The following is a 17,114-nucleotide window of genomic DNA, read 5'->3' as shown; positions in this document are numbered from 1 at the left end:
TACATTAAGTAGGCTGTTAGTTATCTCGTTTGAACTGTTTAACATAGTCATTTGGGGCCTTTTATAGCCAACTTTACAGTGTGGACTTTGCTCATTGTAGGAGGGCGTACAGTAACCTAAAGTTGTTTGTATGTGTCATTTAGTCTCTTGTAGAGGGTTGACTCATTGGCAATCATCTTTTTTTTTATATATTCATTTGAATTTACATATACTAGTGATATATTTGAATTTTCATATATAAAAAGCGAGGTTCAATATATTTAAGACATTTCTACAATGTACAATAATTATCAATGAGGTTCTTAAATGGCCCTTCTTTAATAAAAATTTCACACATTAACTTTGGAATAAACATAACACAACCATACACTTCCTTTTCTGAAGAAGGAAACCAATCTGGATTAGATGCTTTTTTTGCATGAAAACAAGGCAAAAATTGTGGACAGTGTAAATGATAGATACCAAAAATTTATGCTCATGGAACACTGTTATGTTAAGAACAGGGTAATGTGAAGAAAATGCAATTTGGTCTTGATCAATATACAAAAACATACTTTAGATCACCTTTATCCATCAAGGCCTCATAAAAATTTGTAGAAAAAGGGTGCATATTGAAGGACACAGGTAAACCTATATGTCTGTTTGGTTTAATTCCGGACCTTCTGATGTGTATAATAATTACAGAATAAGACAACCATTTCTTTTTCTTTTTATTATTTCAATGAAAATTTTATATGAAGATAATTTACAGATTTTGTTTTTGTTTTAAAAATGTTACATAGCTTTAAATTAGTTGACATTGATAGTTTATACTTCAAGTGGCAAACAGTTCCTGGATATGTATGATATAATAGGCACTGGAGGCCAAAGTATGCCATATCCTAATGTAACCACAGTACATTTTTATTTCATATTATTTTAAATATAATCAATGTAAGTCAATGAATATGGCAATAATTATATCAAGGATAAACAGAGCTGGGAGTAATTCTTTAATGATTCACTCACATAAATAAACATAGATGATCCACAATTACAAAGTAAAAATAAGGTGATGTGGTATGATAACCAATGAAACAAATAGCCACCAAAAGTCGAAAGAGTAGATGTAAGCAATTTAAGGCATATCGTATGTTGGCTATAAAAGGCCTTGACATGATAATGTGAAACAATATTATCAATTTAGGAAAAAACAAATATGGCAGACATGAACCACTGACAACCACGAACAACATGCTCCTGCTTTAGAACGGACACATATAGAATTGGGCAAGGTTAAAGCTTACTTAAAACCCCAAATGCTAAACTTCAAAATGAAGGGCAAGTAACCCTTTTATTTGGTGAAATACTGATATACATCCTCAGATGCATCATTACACCAAGCTATATGAACGCAGAGATACTTATTATCCCTTCTTTGATGTTCTTTGAATGTAAATTTTTACTTAGCTCAAGGTAAAGATGTTCATTTAAAAGGATTTTTACTTCACTCAAGGTAATGAAGCTCACTGAATGTAATTGTGTGCTTGATCAATGTATGGATGCTCACTGAATACAATTTTCAGCACACTTAAGGAATGAATCTCCAATGAATGTAATTTTTAGCTGACTCTAGGGATAATTGCTTGTTTAATGTGATCTTAAGCTCACTCACTGTGTAGATGTTTAATAACTCAAAAGCCAAATAAAATTCAGGCTATACTACAGAAATTGTTTTTAAAATGTTGTTTTGCATAACGGTAATAAAAACATAGCTCACAATTTAATCACTTTGATTATTCACAATACTTTATAAAATAATTTACATAATATCTCATTAAAGATTTATGGCTGTCACAAACGCTCCAGTTCTGACTGAAGTCTTTTAAACTGATTGATCAGTCTTATATGTGATTCTGTACTTCTCATAGCCTGTAGTTCTACCAAGTAACTTGCCACTGAATCAAGGCACACAGTTGTAAAAGTTCTCCTAGAAAACAGAGAGCATGAAATTATTAATTTGAAAATACTACAAATAAGGTCAAATACTATTAAATATTTTTATGAACACTGGCTTCAAAATTTAGGCATTTAACATGACAAGAAAGTTTTATAAAATTTAAACACAACTTGACACTTACACAAATTAAAACTTCATTGTAAATAAATATGGCTTCATAATTAAATGCTATAACAATAGTTCAAATTCTGTTTCAACTATAAATTAGGCCCAGGATGAATCTGGGTACCACACATGATGATGTTCATATTAATAAAATGGAATATACCTACCTATCATACATTGGTATTAGAGCTGGATTTGCCACTAAATGACATAAAAGTTTACACAGAACTTCCAGCAATCTCAGAGGTTTCTGTACTGATAGCCAGAATGGATCCTACAATTGTAAAGAACATTACATATAAGGACAAAGTCAATTGATATGATTTAGGGAGAATTCATTTGAATCATAATAATTTATATCTTTAATCAGCTGAAATACACAAAAACATATCAATGAAACATTCATTATTGTATTACTGATAACATTAAAGAGTTTAAACCAAGAGGCAACTACCTCATGGGTAGTCAAGGTCATTAAACAATCCCTTAGTAATCAGGCACTTTAATTAATCCTATCATTCTCAAAAAGGACAACTTTACAACTAAACCAAGAACACAAAGTGTTATCTGTATAAATCAAAAGACATACCCTAGACTTAAATAATCTATCATAGATTTCAAACACCCTAGATGGCGCTAGTCCTGTCTCTAACATCAATTCAAACACCCATTCCGTATTAAGTCCCATTTCACAACTTCTTTGTTCCAAATATTTTATGAGGAAAGCTGCAATAAAAAGACATCTATTTTATATGTTTATGTGATATTGATCATACTGCAATTCTTCCTCAGTGACAACTCTTAATGAATATGTATCTGAAGGCTCCTAGAAACATGTACCACCCATCATTTTTTATCATTGTAGAAAAAAAATTTGTAAGGGTTCCGCGGAACCCAGTGTCTCGCCTACTATTGCTCTAAATCACAGGCTCAACAAAACTGAGGAAAAAAATCAATAAAAATATTCCTCTTGATATTATCTTTTGATTGTAAGAAGCTTCTGTCCAAGTTTGGTAAAAATCTAGGATAGTTAATGAATCTAATAAATGTTTTGAAAACTTTAACTGCAGACTGTATGCAATGTTAACTGGAAGAAAGTCCAAATTCACTTCTGGATACTATCTTATGATCATAAATAAGCTACTGTCCAAGTTAGGTACAAACCCAGGATAGTTTAAGAAAGTAAACTTTAACCACAGAGTGAATGTAATGTTTCCCCGCAGAAAAACTAAGTCCATTTAAAAGTAAATACGGAAAAAATGGATTTATTTTTTCACAAAATTTACTTCTGGATACTATCTTATGATCATAAGCAAGCTTCTGTCCAAGTTTTGTACAAACCAAGGATAGTTTAAGAAAGTTATTAAAATTCTAAAAACTTTAACCACAGAGTGAATGTAATGTTTCCCTGCAGAAAAAGAAAAAACTAAGTCCATTTATAAGTAAAATACGGAAAAAATAGAATTTTATTTTTACAAAATTTACTTCTGGATACTATCTTATGATCATAAACAAGCTTCTGTCCAAGTTTGGTACAAACCAAGGATAGTTTAAGAAAGTTATTAAAATTCTAAAAACTTTAACACAGAGTGAATGTAATGTTTCCCCGCAGAAAAAACTAAGTCCATTTATAAGTAAAATACGGAAAAAATGGAATTTTATTTTTTCAAAATTTACTTCTGGATACTATCTTATGATCATAAACAAGCTTCGGTCCAAGTTTGGTAGAAATCCAATATAGTTTAAGAAAGTTATTAAAATTTCAAAAACTTTAACCACAGAGTGAATATTTGTGGACGCCGCCGACGACGACGACGACGACGACGGAAAGTAGGATCGCTTAGTCTCGCTTTTTCGACTAAAGTCGAAGGCTCGACAAAAATGAATATTTTAATAACTCACCACTATACACAAATGAACCTAAAAATATGCTCAAGATCTACAAGAATAATAATCAGAACAAAGACAAGTAAACAAATGTGAACTTGATCTGTGACTCAGCAATTATTAAGTTTTAAACCAAAATTAATCCTAATATCTACCTATGTAATGAAGAAAGAGAACTGTTGAATTAGAGAATGACAGAAAACTGGACATATGTAACTCTATATCCCCAAATTAAGAATAAGGCTTTAGTTTTTTGAAATAAGTATACAATTTCTATAAATTATACCTGAAGGGAAATATCTTTCTGTTTTTATGTACAGCTTCCCTACAGCTGTTAATTTCAAGTCCAGATTTTTTACTCTAGCATTTCCATCCATTGTACCAGTACTTAATATTTCTGAAAAAGATTATCACATATATATGAACAGTTATTGAAATGTGTATTGAAAAGGTAAAGCTTTTTCCTACGGGGAGAAACGTGTAAAAAAACCAATATGTATAAAAAAGATGAGGTATGATTACCAATCAGACAACTCTCCACAAGACACCAAATGACACAGAAATTAACAATTATAGGTCACTGTATGGCCTTCAACAATGAGCAAAGCCCATACAGTATAGTCAGCTATAAAAGGCCCTGAAATGACAATGTAAAACAATTCAAATGGACTATTTTCATGAAAATTTCCTGAGATTGTCTAAAAATACCTTTACAAAATCTGCATGTTAAGTATAATACTTGTTGTGTAAGTTTAATATAACTGATTTAATTGTAAAAGATCAAAATATAATTTTAATAATACCTTTATCAATAATATCTTTCCACAAACTTTCAACTAGAACTACGTCATACAATCCTGCACAGTGGACTATTGCTAATTTACATTCAGATAAATCAAACTTGTCTGCAAAGTCTTCATACAACTGTAAACAATACAAATTCAATCATTAATTTGAATAGAGCAAGCATTCAATATTTGATTTATTGTACCTTCTTTTTTGTCAATGACAAATTTCATAATCTTAATTCATATTAAAGTCATATGAAACGAGTGAGTGGTGAAAAATAATGTTTGTCCAATTCTTGAACCAATGCATGTATACATCATAAACTTAGTCCTCTGTGCACGATTTTATCATTATTTTCGCAAATATATCATATAATCATCATTTTTTTTCTCTCTGTTTGTTATGATTGAACAAATATGGCTGCTCATTAAATGCCGTGTTTTGAAGCTGTGTTTTACCGATAGTCACCTTATAGTAAACAAATCACAAAAAGCATGGGTATTGAGCACGTGTTTAACATGTATAATCAGATATTTGTTTATTTCAATGACAGATCCATGTGTATTGTGGTCACCGGATTTTTACAAGGAGGGTTACGCTCGAGTCACTATGCATACGGAAATATGTCGGCGAAAATATGTCCTGGAAGCAAGCAATCAAAAATAAGTAAACTTCTTCTAAATGTGGACAAATTAAAAGAATTTTCCTCAGAAAAAAATATATGTACATAAGTTGTATAATGAAAACTATCCATTTAGTTATAAAAAACATATGCACATTTTTTTTTAATTTGAGGTTTCTTATGACTTTAACTAATAACTACAGTGAAGATGTTACATATTAGCATAAAAAATATTTGGTAAAGTTCTGAATATTTAAAAGTTATTGTATTTTTTAATTTCATGTAATGTAAGTGCAGTGCAGAGGAAAGAAACACAGTACTCGCAGAATCCCTCTCCATTAAAAATCTGTGGACAATTTATGATTGAGGTAGACAGTTTGTTAAAGTTAACCACATATAAAACTAAGGCACTTACTATTGTCAAATCAAGCAGGTCTGAATCCAGACGATTTAATGCCTCCTGACATTCCATTCTACTAGATGAAAGTTTACTCAAAGCTTTCTGTACTTGTAATTGTAACCTAGCAACCTCCATCTTTTCTTCTAATTCATGCAGAAATTCCCCATCTGCTGCTGAGCTGATATGAGTGGTAGAACTTTTGGCACACATAATTGCACGAGACAAATATTCTATTCTTTGTTGTAGACGAACATCATTTCTAAAGTAAAAATTGCAAAACGCTACAATGTACCCTAGCACTATAGAGACATGTTTCATCTTAAAAATTATAAAGCATGACCCTTTTGGTTGTACCCTTTCTTTAGATTTTTGGGTTTGAACATTCTAGCTGGTAAATCCAGGGAGGCAGGGTTTCCGCTGGCGGTCGCCATTTTCGCAATTTGCAAAAAAATAATAATTGTGGCGATTAAAATTCGTCATTGGCGAAAGAATTTGGCGAAAGAAATATATATAACGATTTATTTTCAGCCATCTTGTTTATTTACTTTTTTCGGGTTTCTCTGACTTTACCGATCAGACAGTACTCGGAATTCACCTTGAACTCGTTAAGATTTTGACAGAAAATCAATAATCAGCTGATTGCATTCATAGCTATCAACATCAAAGGACTAATTAATAAAGGTGTTGATTGTATGATATAACAAAATGATATGGTTAAATGGCTTCTGTAACATGTCACAAAAGGGATTTATTAACCACTTTGCGACGCACGTGTTTGAAGCAAAATTTACGCTTCCTCTCCTTCTTTTAACGATAGTCCAGAAAAGAAAATTGTTGTTATAACGAAAAATGTTCATAAGCAAGAAAGGTCTCTGATTTAAAACTTTATCATTTAACTTTCATATAGATCATTGATTTGAGTGGGTACTTCAAAGTCGTTTCAGTGACACACATGTTTCAAGCATATAGTTTTAATTATTTACGATGGTCTCGAAAAGAAAACTGTCGTTATGAAAAAATCTATTCAAAAGATTGGCATTAGAGTAACTCTTCAATATTATGACTACACCTTACACGAGGGATCAATTCCAAGTGATAGGATGCTTCGTTTTGTTGAAAAAAACACTTCTCGTGAAAGGGGGGGTTGGAAAAAAAAGGAAAATTTTTCAAAGAAAAATATATTTGGCGAAAAAAAAAATAAAGTGGCGAAAAATATATTGTTTTGGCGAAAGAGGTGGCGAAAAAAATAATTGACCCAGGGGAAACCCTGCAGGGAGGGGCTTCAAACTCGTCAAATTTATAAAACATTATTTTCCTTTTTTTCTCTCCTCATTTTTTGCATCTGCATAATATATCTATTATATACATTTCTTTACGGCCCTATGTTTTATATGTAACAGTCTTTTAAATGAGATGGGGTAATACCCATTGAATTTCTTTCTGTTGGGACGATTTTGGCAGTCACTATATAAGGAAGATTTCAGGTGTGTTTGGTGTTTGACCAATGCAACGCTTGTTACAAGATAGTAAGGACTAGGTTAGTTTGGTATACCATTCCCCACCATCCCACCCCTTACCCTTTTTACATGTAACCTAATCGTTTCTTATCAACTTGTGTATGGTAAAAATTGATTCATTTATGTATTGTTATTGTAAAGATTGATGTTAAACATGTTGAATTAAAGGCTATCTTGTACAGAATGCTCAACTTTATACTGTGTTTGTTTTTTTCTACGATATCTAGTTAAGACAAATTTAATTTTCAGAGGAGTAAAACGGGGGAGAAAATAATTCACATTAAAAAAACCTAACTGAAAAAGTATACCACTCAACAACAAACATAAGGTAAGACATGGTTTCAACGAATTAAATACTACTTACCCATGTCTTTCTGCTAATTTTGACAATATTTTAGCTGCGGCTGGAAAGTTTCTTAGCTTCTCGTAATATTTCCATAACATATCTAATGCTTGTACAGCTTCACCCTGGTACCCAGCTTTTCTTTTCAAGTAGCTTTCAAGGAAAGGAGACTGCACCTAGTTTTTTTAGAAAGTTTTATATTATCAAAAACTATTAACCAATTGTCAAGTATACCTCTATATGGTAAGTTGAATCTCTCTTGATAAATAACAGTACCTGTAGGAGTAATTCTGCTACAGCGAATAAGTAAATGTATTTTTATCAGTAGAACATAGAGAGATATTGTTCTTAGAAAGGTATCTGCAGGAAAGCCTCACCATTTCCTTAATATAATTTAGTGCTTAGACTATTTAGCATTCTAATTTGAATATTTCATATTTCCTATATAACATGACCTGCATGTGATTGATGTCACAATTGAAATTGTAACGTCAGCTGTGTTTTGAACAACACTAGAAATCAATATTGACTTTTGTTATGGCATTGCTTACTAGGAAAATTAATAAAATCATTCTAAAAGTAAGTTTACTTGTATCTGTTTATTTCTTTATGGTTAAACAGTTAATTTTTTATAATGTTTTGGCTTCATGAAAACAAAATGGATGTGTTTTGATGGCATAATATAGGTGCGCTTTGAAGCCATGCTCTATGCTCATTTTAATATGGGTAGACATTATATTTGTCAACATTTTACACCTCACAAACTGACTATATATAAAGACACATGACAAATATAATGTCTACACATGCTATCATGAGCAAAGAGCATGGCATGAAAGAACCATTTCTTAAACACAATTACTCTCAATGAAGTAAACATATAAGGTAAGCTCTGTATGTATTAAGTACCTACCTCTAATAGTTTTTCTGTCATGTTACCATTACATAACCAATCATATAAAGCAACATGGAACAGTTCATCTTTAGACCGTAATGCCAATGTGAAAACATCGGATTTCTGTAAAATAAAAATACTACGGTATCATATATCTTTCATAAACAAATCTGCTTCAATGTCTTTGAGATCATGGTCATACTAGACACCTTAGAATCATTCTATACGACAAACAAAACACAAATAATTCATATGGTATCTTGTAATATATTCTAAACACAAAAATAAAACATTAACTAATAGACCAAGTCAAGATCGAATGAATTGTGTGAGACATACATATACCAGAGGTAAAAGTTAAGGTTGCTAAAAGGACTATCTGAACTGCTTTATTGATTACGGAGCCAAAACAATAATCATGAAATCATTATTAACTTGTTTTTGGTATCTTTATCCTTACATATTTTTCCGCATCATTTGCATTTAGTATGCTAGGATCTGGCGTTGGAGGGGGTCCTGGCCCCTTAGGTATACTTGGTGCCTGTGGGTGGGATACACTGGCAGACATCAGGTATCCAAGAGTGTCTGTTATACAGTTGTAACATTCCATTCTGTAAATAAACAATGATTATCACTTATTTTTTAGTATATTTTTTTTTAAACAATCGATAAAAATTGAAATGAAAATTTGATATATAACAATATATTTGCTAACCTTTCAACATAATATGACATTGGTTGAATAAAATACTGTAATTTCCCAGTAAATTAAAAACAGGTAATTTAACATATTGAATAAATCCAATAACTTTGCTCCTCTGGTGTCATACAACAATTGGAATTGTCAAAACATTATGTTTTTATCAAACCAAATTGAGAATGCATAGAAAATTACTCAATTTTTGCAATTTCTAACTTTCTTAACCTTAAAAAGTTAAGGGCTATTCCAGAAAAAAAATGTTAGGGGGGGGGAGGGGGTTTGAAGGCACATTTTATAAATAATACATAGGTGATGGGTATCAGAGCAACTTTTCACACTATAATGCACAATAGTTTTCAATTACAATTGCCTGGGTGGCGGGTGCTGACAAAAACTGCCTTCCAACCCCTCCATACATTTTTTCCTGGAATAGCCCTAAGGTCAAAGTAATACAAAGAATTAATAATCCAACGATTCAAATATCCATAAATATACAAATTTTATCTTAACAAAACTAAAAGTTAACTTAAGTACACAAATCTTTATAACATGTTTCATAGTTGGGAGTATTAAAATCTATTGTGTAGCATTAAAACTATGAAAAAACAAGACTTGCACAGTAAAAATATAAAAATTCTTATAATGATCACAAATTGTTTTTGGACATGGTATTAAAGCCTTGTTTTCTACTCCAAATTGCTCTGCAAGATTTTGAAAAAGATATGATAATCTGTACAGTAAAACAACTGAAGAGAAACACACATGTAACCTTGACTTGATAATCTGTACAGTAAAACAACTGAAGAGAAACACACATGTAACCTTGGCTTTCTGTACAGTAAAACAACTGAAGAGAAACACACATGTAACCTTGACTTGATAATCTGTACAGTAAAACAACTGAAGAGAAACACACATGTAACCTTGGCTTTCTGTACAGTAAAACAACTGAAGAGAAACACACATGTAACCTTGACTTGATAATCTGTACAGTCAAACAACTGAAGAGAAACACACATGTAACCTTGACTTTCTGTACAGTAAAACAACTGAAGAGAAACACACATGTAACCTTGACTTGATAATCTGTACAGTAAAACAACTGAAGAGAAACACACATGTAACCTTGACTTTCTGTACAGTAAAACAACTGAAGAGAAACACACATGTAACCTTGACTTGATAATCTGTACAGTAAAACAACTGAAGAGAAACACACATGTAACCTTGACTTTCTGTACAGTAAAACAACTGAAGAGAAACACACATGTAACCTTGACTTGATAATCTGTACACTAACACAACTGAAGAGAAACACACATGTAACCTCGACTTTTTTCAAGTGTTTCTTGATTTTGATTAAGAAATAATTCATGGGGGCTTGAATATATCGTTATTTTACCACGGGTTGGCCCTTTATGACAAATATTTTACCCTGAGCGATAGCGAGGGGTAAAATATCGGCATAAAGGGACAACCCGTGGTAAAATCTAGATATATTCAAGCCCCCATGAATTATTTCGATTCTAATAGGACAAATACGGCATTTTTTTTTGGATCAAAGAGCTCTAGGTGGAGGCCATTATTTGCCGTTCCCATAAATTAATGCACTTTAAGATTGATGTAAAAGAATGGAGCAAACAAAATAAGAGACATGCTCAAACGATTCACAAAACTTATTTAGGCCGTTTTTATTAAATAAGTTGGTTTACAGATCTGCCGCCCCGAATTTTCAATAATTCAAATAAAAATAAACGCATATTTGTCCTTAAAAATTATTTTCGCCGACCTCATATTTATCGATTTACTAAGAAAATTTTTAACGGAATTTTTGTGTTTACGTTTTGTATTCTGGTTCCTATTACTGCATTAAAAAATCGTTAACCAGTTTACCGGAAACGTGTCTGGTTAGCTTTCCCTGACACCCAAAAGCGAAAACAAGTAGCCCTGTTCTTGACGATACTCGCTTTCAGTCGCTTCCGTCATCGGACATTTTTCAATTTTTACAAAGTTGATGAAACATCATTTTTTTTATTGATAATTAAAGAAATTAAGACATAAACGGTTCATTATCTTAAGAAAAGAGGCTGAAGCATTGTATTTGCAGTGTGTAGCAGTTTATTTGATAAAAAATACAACTTTTTATCACCTCGAACATTTTTGCAAGTTCCGGTGCTTGTTACTCGAAAACGTACATCAACCTAAATTTCGGCGGCAAAATAAGTTTGATACTTCATTTAAACATGATAAAAGTTGCCTCTAGTAAATGTTTAATCCATTTATTGCATTAAAAACGTCATGTTCCTTTCCACTTTCCAAATAACTTGTCAAACATCGTTTATTTTTGTAAATTTTCTTGCATTCGTCCGCCATTTACCGATTTCTAAACTACGAATCTGAACCGGACCAGCTAAGACCGAAATCCGTACTTTTACAATAATTATTACGGATGCACGGATGGAACAACTGACAGACGAATATTGACCACAAAGGGGAAAATTATGTATTTCACATGCATTAAGAGACTTTTAGTTACATCTAATTGATTGGTGTATATAATTCCCTATATTTTTTTATGGATTGAATTTGTTTCAAACTTGATTAAAGTTGCTTAACTCTGAGACTATTACACTAGCTAATATCAATATATTATGGCCCAGCTTAATAACTTATATATTTTTTTATGAGAAACACTGAATTTCATACTTAAGATAGTTTTGAATTAAATTGTAACTGATATATCATAATTTCTTTACATTTTTCAAAAAACAAAAAAAAATTTAGTGTTAGATATTAAATATTTAGTTGGAAGTTTCTCGCAAGAACCCAAGTAAAACTTTTAATTTGAAATGTAACTTTATTTGTATACTCAGATATGAATTGAACAATATAAAAAGAACATTATTTACATATGAACCGTCACCCTTTATACTATAGTAAAATCCAAACATTGTAGGGCACCACATGAATGAGCACTTCTCTTTCAAATATCACCACTTCCCCCTATCAGTTTCAAAAAGAGAAGTCACTTCTCCCTATAATTCTGAAGAAATGTGAGCTCTGCTGATATCCGTAAACCAAGTAAAAAAAAACAAACTGGAAAGATCTAGTTTAAATTATTTTTTTTCCCCTCCTCCTACCCTAAGTTTTTTGGGCTGATGTCCGTAAACCAACTTATTAAATAAAAACGGCCTTAGATAATTTTGGATGGTTTTTAATGATAATTCACTTATATGTCTTCTATGTATAAAAAAATGGGCTTATACCACATTTTAGCATCGTTTGTTTACATTTCCTTGTTGTGATGATTTGGTATCAGAAGCGTGTATTTTCCCATAAAATGCTTAAATTATAACGTCATCATTCTATGACATGGGTACTTCATTCATAAAAAAACATATGATGTGGGAGTAGGATCGGAACAGCCAATGCAATATATTCATATTTTACCACGGGTGTGTACTCAAAGCGTTTGAAGGACGTCATGTTAGAATTAGGAATATACATTTTTGTACCTTAAACAACAATAAAGACAACAACTCCCATCAATTACCACATGGTGAATTAATTAATGTGGTCCTTTGTACCTTGCTAAATGTGCTGTCATCCCTTGAAGATCCTCTTGTGGTTCTCCACTACGATAGTAATGAACTGCTAACTGCTGTGGGTCTCGTTTAGCAGACAAGGTCAAACAAAGGTCAACAATCCCCTCAAAGAAGTGTACTAATGCAAATGAATTACATACACCTGGAAGCTGTAGAGGTTGGGTAACTTCTTTGTACAACTTCAAAACAAAACACCAATAATTGAATCTTACATTTTTCTTTTATACAAAATTAATAAACTTATCCATGGTTTTATTTTTATAATAGTAAAAGATATTAATGAAACACAACTGTATATAAAAAAACAAGATGAGAATATATTAGGTAATTCTTAAATTTCAAATTATAACCCATGATGTACTTACTTTTCCAATCTAACTGTATAAAGTTCTACATGCTAGAACTCATACTTTGTTTTTGGTGTAATAATATTTTAATTTCTCTATGACTTTCTCTGTCCCTTTTTTTTAAAGAATTCTCTTATATTGAAAATATCTGAGCTTTTTCAGGCTTCTTGTACACTCAGAATGTATATGACCGACAACAATTATTTCTTCATTAAACATGCATCAAAATTGAATTCTTATCATACAAAATCCACATTTAAAAAAATAAATCTATAAAAGCTATTCTAAATCCTTACCTTAAGTGATTCTAACAACTGTTTTCTTTTTTCTGTTTGATTTTGATTAACTCTAGCTGCCTGTAGTAATTCATTGGCCTGAAAAAGTTAATATTTTATAGGAATATTAAGAGATGCTTAAAAAAGTTTCTACATATATCTGTAATTGGTTTTTTTTACACCATTTTTTTAATTTAGCAACTATTTCCCTTTTCATATCACATTCTTAAGTTTCCATAAACAGATAAGTGATATATAACAAATTCCTTTTGAAATACTTTAAGGCTTTCACTTCTTAAAATGTATAAAACTAAATTCATCTGAATTTTTCAAACAAATAATTTTTGTGTGTATTTCCCCCAAAATGCTATAAACTTGCATTCCCCTTACTAAAGTAAATTAGACATACTCTTTACCTTGGAACAAGTAGCATCATCAGAGCTATACAATGTAGGGCAGACTTCTCTCAATCTGGTATTGACTAAATCTATACTAGCATTGTCATTTAAATATATGTTGATTAAACTTGTAATCAGTGATGTACACATCTGAAATTAAAATACACAATGAGAGAACAGGTCTTCATTAGACACCCATGAAGCACGAAGTTACATGGTGTTGTAAAACATATTTCTTAAAACTATTTGAACTGACTGCAATGTATCAATTTTAGTGTAATTACAATTTTTTGTTATACACTGGACTCTTGAAAAGTTTCATCGATGTATAAACTAGAGGCTCTAAAGAGCCTGTGTCGCTCACCTTGGTCTATGTAAATATTAAACAAAGGACGCAGATGGATTCATGACAAAATTGTGCTTTGGTGATGGTGATGTGTTTGTACATCTTAATTTACTGAACATTCTAGCTGCTTACAATTATGTCTATCTATAATTAACTTGGCCCAGTAGTTTTCGAGGAAAAGATTTTTGTAAAAGATTACTAAGATTTACGAAAAAATGGTTTAAACATGACTATAAAGGGCAATAACTCCTAAAGGGGTCAACTGACAATTTTGGTCATGTTGACTTATTTGTAGATCTTACTTTGCCGACATTTATTGTTTCTTACAGTTTATCTCTATCTATAATAATATTCAAGATAATAACCCAAAACAGCAAAATTTCCTTAAAATTACCAGTTAAGGGGTAGCAACCCAACAACGGGTTGTCTGATTCATCTGAAAATTTCAGGGCAGATAGATCTTGACCTGATAAAAATTTTTACCCCCATGTCAGATTTGCCATAAATGCTTTGGTTTTTGAGTTATAAGCCAAAAACTGCATTTTACCCCTATGTTCTATTTTAGCCATGGTGGCCATCTTGGTTGGTTGGCTGGGTCACACCACACATTTTTTAAACTAGATACCCAAATGATGATTGTGGCCAAGTTTGGTTTAGTTTGGCCTGGTAGTTTCAGAGGAGAAGAAATTTTGTAAAAGTTAACGACTACGGACACCAAGTGATGAAAAAAGCTCACTTGGCCCTTTGGGCCAGGTGAGCTAAAAAATATATACCGGTACTCTTGTTTTGATAATTATAAATACTTTTTTGTTTTTTTCTTCTAAGATTTAGAGAAGATTTAGATAACTAAGAAGTTATCTGTCATTATTTAGAGATAAATATGAGTGTCTAGTTTATCTGTAATTAACAAGAGATATACATGACTGTGTAGATATTACTCTTTACATTTGTGTATTTATATATAATCAAGATCAAAAGAAGATGTGGGGTATGAGTCAATGAGACAGAACTTTGACACCAGACATAAAGAGTTCCACTGTCAACGTATATTTGTTCCACCTAACAGAAGTTCCAGTGGAAATTTTATTATAAACAATGGCATAATACCTGAACCTGTCGGAACAAATATTCTATACTATTTATTCCGTTAGGAACATCTACTGTAATAGTTATTCCTGTGGAAATAATATTCCAGAATGGTTTTTCCATTGGAACTTATATTATGAAGGAACTTCTCTTCCGTGACACCACAATACACTGGTGTCTTTTCAACATGTTTAACTCTAAATTGTACAAAGTTTATATAAAAGTCTTATATAAATTAAACAAGTTATAGAATCTTTAAAATACCTCTTTCCCAGTTACAACAAGCTGCTTCAGTGTCATTGTTCTTAGCTGATTCTGTTGATCCTTAAATAATAAAATATCAACATCATGAAATTTTCAATATATATATTGTCAACAACTGAACAAAATACTGAGCAAATAGCTTTTCAGAAGTTCTATCATCATCATTCTGAATTCATAAGATCATCTTACATATGAGGGAAACTGAATCTAGTAATTTATTGATGAACTTCTTTAAATTGACATTATTCTTTTTTACATAAATTAGATACTTCACATAGCATTGCTTGGACATCATGTTTTGAAATATCTTTTAAGTCCTGCTCTGTTTTAAAACAAAATGATAACAAGATTGCTGTGTCATTGCAAGAATAAAACAGTAAAACTTAGCAATCAATTAATGTGCATGAATACAACAGTAAAACTTAGCAATCAATAAATGTGTGAAGTAACTTACTTTAGATAATGCTGCAGCTACATGATGGAACGGATGATCACATAAAACTTTTAATAGTCCTAAAACCTCTTCTACTTGATGAATCAAATCTTGGACATGTTGTAATGAAATCTTCTCCATCTTCTGTGCTTCGGCTACAAAATAATTGATTCATTGGTTTTTAAACTTATTTTTATATTTTGACATACTTTATGCATAGAAACTTCTTAATAATTCAAAGATAAATTGATTGTTAGTAGCTTAACGTCCAGTGGGAAATATTTCATGCATGTTTAGGAAAATAGCAATTCAAAGAGGAGAAATTTCCTTTCAACTGGGAAAACATTGGTTAATTAACCCTTACCATGCGTTGACCGTCATATGACGGGCGTACCCAGACCACCATTATTTGGCTCCAATGGCGTTCCATACTTTTAGAAGTCCACTTTATGATACTTATTTTAAAAGTTATGCATGTTCCGTCAACCAGAGGCTATCCATAATCATGTTTCTCATGTATAAGTTGCAATTTGAGCACAAATACGGACTTGGAAAATTGAAATTGGCTGAAACTTGGTTTTCTGGAGGGGTGGGCTTCACATCTGTGTCTTACACAGGAAGTTCAGAGGCACAAAACTTGCAAAAATAGTGCAAACCCATGGCCATATAACTACTGATTGTTATTATTGAAACAAGCATAGGAAACGACTATTTCCAGTTTCAAGTCCATTTGAAGTAAAAGTTCCATTTTTTGGGTCCAAATGACCTTCTGTAGACTACTGAACCAAGATCAAGATTCACTCCCACCTTACAACTGTTGGAGTCAATTTGTTAACTAGGGTCCACTCTACATGCAGGATACATCTGGATACCTTTACCAGCATCCCTGGGTCTTCTGGGTCAAGAGAAAGGACGAAAATTGTCAAAATTGACGCTTTTTGCACCTGATGACCAACTTTGGGGCAAATGAAAGATCATTGTCAATATTTGTCAAATATACCAAATTTACTAAGCCTTGAAAAATATAGCTGAAATAAATTATTAAAACAAAACTGCTTTCAGTTGTATCCCTGACTGAATAAGATTCTCAATTGAAACTTTAA

The 17,114-nt window shown here is 31.7% G+C and overlaps 1 protein-coding gene across 3 annotated transcripts in view; it reads right to left on the bottom strand.

Moving 5' to 3' along the window:
* Positions 1-294: 294 nt before the first annotated feature.
* LOC134692560 (nuclear pore complex protein Nup155-like) overlaps positions 295-17,114 on the bottom strand; it is a 37,404-nt gene continuing 20,584 nt past the window's right edge. For all 3 annotated transcript variants that reach the window (XM_063553026.1, XM_063553020.1, XM_063553034.1), the window contains exons 21-34: positions 16,033-16,166; positions 15,579-15,638; positions 13,901-14,032; positions 13,506-13,583; positions 12,845-13,041; positions 9,018-9,168; positions 8,576-8,680; positions 7,684-7,838; positions 5,818-6,061; positions 4,795-4,915; positions 4,278-4,388; positions 2,694-2,830; positions 2,272-2,378; positions 295-1,969 (exon numbers count right to left, since the gene is read on the bottom strand). In XM_063553026.1, coding sequence (XP_063409096.1) covers positions 1,834-1,969; positions 2,272-2,378; positions 2,694-2,830; positions 4,278-4,388; positions 4,795-4,915; positions 5,818-6,061; positions 7,684-7,838; positions 8,576-8,680; positions 9,018-9,168; positions 12,845-13,041; positions 13,506-13,583; positions 13,901-14,032; positions 15,579-15,638; positions 16,033-16,166 — 1,868 coding nt within the window. In that variant the 3' untranslated portion in view covers positions 295-1,833. The remainder of the gene's footprint in view (positions 1,970-2,271; positions 2,379-2,693; positions 2,831-4,277; positions 4,389-4,794; positions 4,916-5,817; positions 6,062-7,683; positions 7,839-8,575; positions 8,681-9,017; positions 9,169-12,844; positions 13,042-13,505; positions 13,584-13,900; positions 14,033-15,578; positions 15,639-16,032; positions 16,167-17,114) is intronic.

This window comes from Mytilus trossulus, chromosome 1, assembly GCF_036588685.1.
Source record: "Mytilus trossulus isolate FHL-02 chromosome 1, PNRI_Mtr1.1.1.hap1, whole genome shotgun sequence".
In the NCBI taxonomy this organism is placed as follows: Eukaryota; Metazoa; Mollusca; class Bivalvia; order Mytilida; family Mytilidae; genus Mytilus; species Mytilus trossulus.
The sequence above is the reverse complement of the archived record's forward strand: the minus strand, read 5'-3'. Positions and strand labels throughout refer to the sequence as shown.